This window comes from Egretta garzetta, unplaced genomic scaffold, assembly GCF_000687185.1.
Source record: "Egretta garzetta isolate BGI_Z169 unplaced genomic scaffold, ASM68718v1 scaffold197, whole genome shotgun sequence".
NCBI lineage: Eukaryota > Metazoa > Chordata > Aves > Pelecaniformes > Ardeidae > Egretta > Egretta garzetta.
Genome location: NW_009260274.1, coordinates 1,371,142 through 1,380,910, shown reverse-complemented (window position 1 = coordinate 1,380,910; position 9,769 = coordinate 1,371,142). Strand labels below are relative to the sequence as shown.

At 40.1% G+C, this 9,769-nt stretch overlaps 1 protein-coding gene across 1 annotated transcript in view; it reads right to left on the bottom strand.

Annotated features, from left to right (window-relative positions):
• The window catches only part of THSD7B (thrombospondin type 1 domain containing 7B), a 271,160-nt gene that overhangs the window by 78,006 nt on the left and 183,385 nt on the right, over positions 1 to 9,769 (bottom strand). Inside the window, exon 14 of the mRNA XM_009642486.1 lies at positions 6,398 to 6,576. Coding sequence (XP_009640781.1) covers positions 6,398 to 6,576 — 179 coding nt within the window. The remainder of the gene's footprint in view (positions 1 to 6,397; positions 6,577 to 9,769) is intronic.

The following is a 9,769-nucleotide window of genomic DNA, read 5'->3' as shown; positions in this document are numbered from 1 at the left end:
TCCTCCCCTGAGGAGGAAGGAGCAGCAGGGACAGTGTGTGATGAACTGACCCCAACCCCATTCCTGTCCCCCTGTGCCACCTGGGGGGGAGGAGGGAGAGAAATTAGGAGTGAAGTTGGGCCCGGGAAGAAAGGAGGGGTGGGGGGAAGGTGCTTTTAAGATTTGGGGTTTACTTCTCATTACCCTACTCTGATCTGATTGGCAATAAATTAAACTCACTTTCCCCAAGTCGAGTCTGCATTGCCCATGACAGTGAATGCTGAGCGATCTCTCCCTGCCCTTATCCCGACCCAGGAGCCTTTCGTTGTATTTTCTCTCCCCTGCCCAGCTGAGGAGGGCAGGGACAGAGCGGCTCTGGGGGGCACCCGGCATCCAGCCAGGGCCAACCCACTGCAAGAGGCAATTGTGAAAACATGTTTATACGACACTCTATTCAACAGAAAACCTGCAGGAGAAATGAAAATCAAGTGTGGATAGCTACTGAAGCTGAATACAAAGTTAATATATGCTGGGAAGTAGAGTAGACACTACAGGGTTATTACCCTGAAGGACAACAATGGTTGTATTTTCCTCAGAAGCGAAGCAGCACCCACCCATATGCTGGACCCTCCAGGGGACTCACTTTGGGAAGATGACGTAGCACTCAGGCTACACAGATTGGGCTTTCTGCTTTTTTTCATTTAATGAACTAAATTACTGTTTAGTATCAAAACTTTCAGTCACAGCAAGAAAAGCGTAAGGAAACCAGGAGGTTCTTGCTATTTTTGACACTGAAAATTCTCCCACATCAGTGTAGCAGGCAAAAAAACTTGTCATTTTTATGATACTGTAAAACAGCACTAGAATCAGAGGACAAATGTTTTCTATGCTGTAATTCCTCCCTTTAAGGCTGAGTGGGAGGAAATCAGACCTTCTGAAGGTAAAAACCAAGATTAAGTATTCTGTTTCTCCAAGTTAAGTTGCACACAAAGCAAATGAGTGTCCATAGACAGAACCAGAGGAAAATATAGGTCAGCCATGTCCCTGCATGCCACAGCCGATGCTACCGATGCAGCAGCACAGGCCCAGGCCCAGAAATAAACTCCTGGCAGCTGGAATCTGTGAGAGGAAGAGATTTTATGAGTGCCTCAAAAAAGTTCAGCGGCTTTTCTGACAATTAGAAATCTGTATTATAAAAGAAGTTATTTAAGCAGGAGCTATTTATAACTAATATATTATTAATGATATTCTTGAAGACCAATTTCTGATACTGAAAGGTAAGTGCAACTCACCATCCAGGGACTGGATGTGAGCTAATTCAGCAATAGCAAAGAAAGACGCTGGGTTCACACGTAACTTCTAACACAGGAGCCTGACAGTTTTGAAAACACTTCATACAATGCACATATACATACACATGTACATATAAAAGACATACTTGTGTAAAGAAAGAATACAACCAAGTATTACACCAAAACAAAGCATGAAAATAAACTCATAGTCAGACACACTCAAGATTAAGAGAATAAATGCTATTTTAATAATTCACAGTCAGATAGGAGACAAAAGAGAAATGAAAGGTTGCAAATATTTTGTGTCAGCAAAGGACAGGAATACAACCTGAAGGAAGGAAAACAGGAGAAATACAGTAGTGTTATACATTGCTTATTCAGAAACTTTATTGTATACAAAATTAATGCTCTGAGAGCGGACATTGTTTCGTTGCAGTGTCCTGTGATAAGCCATGCTACGTTACTCTTCCATAGGCAGAGCTCCTCTGACACAGTCTACGGCTATTTTTGGATCATGGAAACTTAGCTTGCCAAATGTGAGCCAAAATTGCCCAGAGGAATGGCTACTGAATGTCAGCAAGTCAAACTTCAGTCTGCGTACTACTGTGTTGGTTTTCTTTGTGGGTTTTTTGAGGAATTAAAGTATGAAAAGCCCTGGAAACATCTTAACAAAAGACCCTTCCTGAACAGACCTTTCCTAACATTACAGATCAGAAACGGGGAAAGATCACGCACACATCCCCTCTCCATCTCTAGCCCAAGCCCAGCTTTGCCTCGCAAGGGACAGTGACTTCTATAGTTAACAGCAATCTCTGAGACCATTCAGTCTTGTACATTCTAATGGCGAGTTTTCAAAGCCTATAATTTTGTAAGATTTTCACTTTTGAAAATAAATTTGACACATTTTTGTTGGTCAAAAAAAAAAAATTTGTTTTCTCTGAAGCCTGAGTAGGACTAAATCAGTCATTTTCTATGAAAAGGTTAACAGAAATTCACGCATCTTCACACCTGTTTCTGAGAGGTGTGATCTGTAACTGCACTACTGCCCTCCTTTTCCCTTTTGTTAAACTTTTGCATGCAATTTCAGGAAAAGTACTTGCAATTGTAATGTGCAAGATATCCATATTTCTCATATTCTAGAGTGAACACCAGAAAATGTCATCAAGAATAAAATATTCATTTGAAGAAAGCAGTAAGTCTAAATTTCAAATACTTTACATGTTTTTCCTGCTATGCCTGCCTTTACAAATGCTCCCAATCCCTTAAAAATGTTTGCATAAATATATATAGTATATATAAAGGGAATAAACTACTTGCTATGATATTTGTCTTTTAGCAGGACCAGGTAAGGGAGAGAGGGGGAGGAAGGAGAAGGAGGGAAAACCTTGACAAGAATATATATTAGAGCAATCAATAAAAAGATAATCCTTGGAATTCATGAGTCTTTAAAATAAGATGCATTTTCTTGTAGTAATCCTAAAAACCTATAAAAGAATATTCAAGCAATAAACCTCCCATAACTCATATTTAACCTTTCATCATGTAGAACTACATATTAAATAGCTTAGCAACTGCATGCTGTGTAAGTGCATTCAAATAAGAGCAGAAATAGAAAGATGTAAATGCTACACCTCTCTTAACATGCATTGCACAGCCAAGAACATCTGCCAGCTGACCCCATAATCCAATCGGCTGTTCAGAAGCAATCATATCCTCAGATAAGAGCTGCACAGCTTCTACATGCAATGCCCATTTTCTCGAAGAGATGGAGCAAAATGTAGTTAGCCAACTCTTCAACAATTTTCAAACACTTAGGGGTACGAGACAGAAGTAATTCAACATATTACATGGACCTGCATTAAAATACTGTCATCTCTTCCTCCAAATATTGTTACTCATCTTTTAATTTCACAGGGCAATAACACAGAGGAAGTTTAAGGCTGAAGTGACTATCTCAAATCAAGTGATTATATCAGAATACCAAATTCATGCAGCCCACACAAACTGTTTGTCACTTCTCTCAGAAAACAACAAAACCTGGAATAAAGTCTGGAAGGGCTCAACCTAGTCCATCGACTGTAATGAGAAGAAATACATAAAAGTTGAATTAATTCTCCTGAGTTTACATCTCGCATCTACTGCAAAAGGAGTGGACTGCTTGAGAGCCTCTACAGGCAGGGAGGGATAAGACATCTGAAAGAATGGCTTCACGATACTCCAAAAGAGCCAAAACCTCTGTGGAACTGAGAGCATAAACCCCATGGAATTTCATGCAGTAATAGGACATGTCATTATCTCTGTATAAAATTAAACTCCTGCTAAAAAGTTCTGTCCTAAATACACAAGCAAGCTGCACTACACTGATCGAACCGATTCTAGGAGGACAGTCGTTTTTGAACCAGTTTATGAGATTCAAATAATTATTTATATTCAACAAAAAAAAATTGTTTTGATCCTGCAAACTGTGCCTCTCTACAAAGCTTTGCTAAAGTATCAGTATTGGCAGAGCCCCAGGCATGGTGGGAAATGGTAAGAGAAAATTGCTGCAATATTGGTTTAAGTAATGCTCTCTGTAGTTAAATTTATGTCAAATATCTGAAAGACACTGAAAAAAAAAAGACATACAGGGGTCTGCCAAGAAGCCTAGAAAGCACCCTTCAGAAGAAGAGGGTGAAAAGATTATTTGGCTTAATGAGAAAAAGACACAAACTGACTGAGGGCTTTAATTATAAGACACTGGAAAATGGAGGGTTCTCCAAAGTAATTGATTAAGCAATAACAAGACCCAAGATCTGAAGCAATAATTTTTAAAAAAAATAACTAAAAATACTGGAGGAAATAAGGGAAATCTACTGGCACCTAGAGGCGTTTATTATTGGTTCTAAGTTATCTAATGTCTTTATCAACCGCATAAAGCACAATATAACACAGTAGACAGTGAGAGAGAAAGCAAATCTCAGCACCAAGGTGATTTAGCTTTCTCATGTGATATCAAACAAAAGCAAGTATTTTACTGCAGATATTTAACCCAGATTATATAAAAATAATTAGGATGCCACATATTTATATATAAAGAATCTATAGAGCTTTGCTCTAGGATTTAAACACCAGCCAGACCAGAGGAAAGAGAAGAAAATCTGCCTTGCAGTGAATTAATTTTATGTGTCCAGCTTAGCTAAACAGCAGCGCAACCAGCTAATTTAGTTTGCCATCTGGGTAGGCGACTTGTGCATGCCGCAATGTGCCTAAGGACCTCGGCGTGTCTAAATCCATGCTGGAAGTCAAAGTCCAGTGGGTGCAGAGCAAAACTCCTTCCAAACCGCACAAAGGACTAAGAAGCAATTTGGGAGGCAATGAATAGAAACACACACACACAATATGTGTATATGCGTGCATATATAAGTGTACACATACACACGTGCGCACGTGCTTTCCTTATTAGCACAATTTCTTCTTATCCTAAAAGCTCCAAAATATACAGGATTTGATCCAAACCCATAAATCTAAACTGGAAAAAGGTACCCCATCGGTGTGCCAAATCAGCCAGAAATAGCTTCTGCCTCTATCCAAAAAACCCAACCCTAAATGAAACAAAAAAACCAAATCAAAACCCCAAACAAACAACTCACCACACCTAAAAAAAACCAGACTTCAATGCAATTCCAAGGCTGGAGCCCGCATTAGGAAGCCCTCCAATGAATTCAGAGGGTTTTAGATCAAGACGTGTGTTCCCAGTAAAGAGGCAAAAAGCACCAACCACATTTATATTAATACCAGCCGTGGCACTTTGCAAGCGCTGTGCACCGATAAACCTTACAAAGGCTTAATTTCCAAGTTTAAACAATTTCTTTCCTTTAATATCTTCTGAAAGGCTTTCGAAATTAGCAAATCTAATGTGTGTGGGAATAGGCAACACTTTATAGCAGTAAGTTTACTTTTAATGGAAGTAGTCTGCTGTGTCTATGGGTAACAAACCCCAGTATCTTTTCATTACAAAGGAGCTTATTGTTACCATACGACTTACTGTGGGATTTCATTTTGCCTCTTTGGTGATCTGTCTGATCTATTAAGAAAAGCACTGAGGTATGGACAACATACACTTTATTGCAGTTTTATATTTTGGTAGTCCCTGCTGCTTCTGTTAGGCTACTGCCTATGAATTTCAAATAGTAATAAGGAAAAAGGGAAAAAAAAAAGTATTTGCCAAGTTTCTCACAGGAAAAAAACACCAAACTGTGAAGAAAATGAGGCAAGTTCAGAATCAGGTGTTAGAAGTGGTGCTGCATCCCGGGACACGACTGCCGCAGCAATGGTTGCACAGAAAAACAACTGGATCCACCAGCTCTAGCACCTACAAGCCACTACACAAATAAATCTTTTAAAGTCCTTCTACACATACTATGCAACATATTTATATATATATTCTCATAACATATACATGAAGCCCTTCAGCATGGCTGTTTCTGTCCTATTAATGTTCATAGTTGACTCTAAGGCAAAACTTAATAGAACTTCATCAGTATTAATTAGTGCTGAGAATTAATCAGCAAATGTAGGAAATCACTATTAGTTTTGCAGAAATGCGTACAGAATTAAATAGAATTTAAATAGATGATGATCTTTTTTAAAGAGTAGCAATTTAGCGATTACTTTCCTCTGATGGGATACTTCAATATTGAACATACAGAGATTAATGTTCAAGGCAGCTTGTGTTGTGTTGAAGGGAAATGTTGCTAAAAATAGCAATATATATCTATCAAATATTTTTACAGCAACCATAGTCTCAGAGAGAATTAAAGACTTTTGAAATATCCATGACATCTGAGCTCTGTGATGCTTATACACTGTCCAGGTGGGATTATTCGTCCAGGGCTTCCTGTGCTCTGGGAGATAAAAATGTCTTTGCATAAGACATATGGTGTTTCAGGTCAAATTCTGCTGTTACATATGAGCATCTCCCCCTCGATCCTCAAGAAGTTTGAGGATTGCCTACAAAGTCTGACACGAGGTGTGGTCCTAGAGATAACGCTTATTTTTAATTTCTTCACCAGCACAGTACCTTTTGATCACAATTAAAAATACAGCAAGCACAGAGAGATTTCTGTTGGCTATTTAATGCTGCTCACCTGATTCTTGAGATCCAGCTTTGGGCAGGGACGACCTCCATTGTAAGGCTTCTCCTTAAGCCACTTGGATCGGACTTTCACCCCCGGTCCACAAGAAGAGCTGCAAGGGGACCAACTGGACCAATCGCTTAATTTGCAATCAAACGGGCAAGGGACCGTGCAAGATTCTTCAATGTAACCTAAACCAAAAATTTAAGAAAGGTTTTAATCACTGCAACTAATGAACTCCGATCCTCTGATGTCTCACTGCAATCCGTGTCATCAACACAAAATGAGAACTTCTTAAGGAGAAGACATTTGGCAGACTGACAATGCCTTCCCAGTGCAAGATTATGATATTATTTGTAAAGAACAGCAGCGACTAAAAATAATTTCTACTTGATTTAGTCCATTGGTCATTAGGAAGGCCATGATAAAACTGACTGATGTAAAGGACCCAACCTGCAAAAGTATCTGTTGCGAAGCTGATGGTCACCAAGAGGTGGTGATTATCTTGCCTGTGAGATTGGGGCTATAATGAATTCTGGATAACTAAGCATACAGCTTAGTAATTTTGTACTCTCTTAGTATTACACTAGCCATCTCCAGGGCTGGCACAGGTGGGAAGCAGGAGGCTCCCTTCCCAGTAGACAGAACCAGAGGATGGTGGAGGCACCAGAGCTGTGATCCTGGCAGCTCCCACAAGATGGGCAAGGGTCCCACCAGCCACCTGCCAGCTGGAGCAGTGTGGGATTTGTTCTTGGGAGAAGCAGAGGAAACCTGCTTCCCACTTCTTTCCAGTAGTTCTCTCTATACATCTTTTCAACCATTTTGTGTATCCGGGGTTTCATAAATGGCATTTTTAAAAGCTTTGCTTTCACCTTAACCTGGCTTGACATAAAAGTCCTCCCAAGGCCATCACCTCTTAAAATCAGAATACCAGACACCTGCAGGACCAACACCTTGCTGAATTAAAACCCAACAGGGTTTCTCAGGGAAAAAAACAAGGTTCCTCCATACAGGCACAACCCCACAGCTGGTTTAGGAGATGGCATGTGGGACAAGAGATTTCGCAGAGCCCAGCACTGATCATGGAGCTCCTGGCATGCAGAAAGGCAGCGGAGGGTGGCCCCACCCTTGGGTTCTCCAGGAAATTACTGGCATCAGTCTCAGGTCGGCAGTGTGAAACAGCTCCCGTACCTTCCTGCTTATCGTGCTGCCTTTGCTCTCCTTGAGTTTCTATTACCTGCTTGTCATGCCTGTATGTATTATTTTAATTTAAGCAAAAAAGAGATTTCATGTTAGACCCTGAAAGTCAGTGACTGCTAAAATCAGCCTTTATTACAGGCGGCTTTGGCCCTCTGACAGCTCTGGCAATGATGGTCATGGAAATAATTGAATTTCAACCCTACCATATTTCTGATGTTTCTTATTTTTACGCCCTTTCTTTCTGTTTGGTTTTCATTGCACTAACACCCCCCCTATATTCCTTACCTACAGAATACCAAACTAGCTCATTCAATTACTCTTTTAAGAAGGGTTTCCCCACTCTCTATCAAGGTGACAGTCACTGCAGCAGAGGGGAAAAAAACCTTCAAAAACCCAGAAGCAGCTTTCCTCCAAAACCCCAGACAACTGGGAAATGCCAAGGCCGAGGCATGGAGATTTTTCTGGCCTGGAGCTGGATTTACCAGCTCTGATGTGTCCGCATCTACTGCTGACTCCAAACCAAGACTGCGTTACATCCTGAGCATCGACCCACCGCAGCAGTACACTGCTTCCCCCTTGGTCTTCATGCTGAAGTCAGTATCAAGAAAGGTTTCAGACTTATTTACGCATCCCCAACCAGAGAATATCCTCCTTCTAGAAGTACAAGAAATACCGATGTTGTTTTTGTAAACAGTGCCTTAAAAAAAGCTAGGAACAACAGTAGTTCCCTCCTTCAGTCCAACGATGCTTTATTTCTTCTCTCTTTTTACTTCGTGATGGTGCTGCTCCCTCTTCCTTTATGGCAGCCCCCCCCCACCCCCCCAGCCGCAATCATTTCTCCCCAGTAACTCACGCTGTAACTCTTCCCTAAAGCTGCAGAACTGTCCCCACATGGTACGCTCTGGTTTACTCTGCTACCTCGTATCTTGTGTTGTGTTGCCTTTCCATTTGCAGCTCCAAAGGCACTGGAATTTGGCATCTTAATTATTTCTGACCCAATCCATTACAGTGGTGTTCGCATGTTTGAGATATTTCAACTTTGCATGTTTTTGTATTCTCACCTGAGATTACACCCATGCACACACATATACAAATATTTCCAAAATAGACTTGCTTTTTTCCTCCAAATGAAACTCGCAAATATCCCACTAATAGTCTATTCCACCTGCTTAGGTTGCCACTCAAAGCAATTTATAATACATTATGATAAGTAAAAGAAATTTTCTCATGATAGATTTATGAGAAGCATTTCTTAGGCAGTTCTCCAAAGAGTTCTATTCCACCACCGTATGAAATATCATTTTTCCTTGGGCTGTGTGACAGCCTAGGTAATTAACTCTCAACAGAAACAAAGAAAGTGCCTTGTTTCAAAGTAGGATTAGACAGAGGGGTTATCAACTTATCAGTGAAGGCAAAATGGGCTAGGTCTTTCGGCAGTTCAAGACCTACCTCTATAATAAAAAGAAATATAAGACCAAAAAAAAAGAAATATAAGACAAAAAAAAAAGAAATACAAGACCAAAAAAAAGAAATATAAGACAAAAAAAAAGAAATATAAGGAAGAGGAAGTAAAACTTGTAATAAACAAAACTAAAGACACCTATTCTGTTTCATCCCAGAGAAGTGGTGTGGGGATCCTTCAGTGAACCACAGAATTTCTAAAGACATCGTGTTGCTAAGAGGCCAGCTCATCACTTTTTGAGTTTCCTCACCCATATTTCTAAATTTCATTAAGTATAAACAGATAATGGCCAGCTAATAGAGCATTAAATTACCACACTGCCCAGAGGAAGCCAATTCTCCATACTGAACAATCCTACAAAATCAAAATGGGAACATAACTTTCTTTCAAGCTCTTCTCACAGGCTGCCATTATTTCTTCCATCAATCATTTGTGGTTAATCCTATGCCAAGATACCACGGATCAAAGATTTCATTCAACAAAAATTTTCCTCCAAGAATCTTTATCCGATATATCCTCTCTGCTACTATAGAGAATGCCTTTATGGCCATCTTTTTATGAGAAACTAGTAAATAATGTTGTACTCAGCTCAACCATCCATTGCCTATGAGATCGGGATGTTTGTTTTTCTCTGCAGGAGCCAAGCAATGGCTTGCCATTATCAGGGGGTTGGAAAAGACTTTTGTCTGGATACCCACAATAATCCTAGTACTGGCATTCCT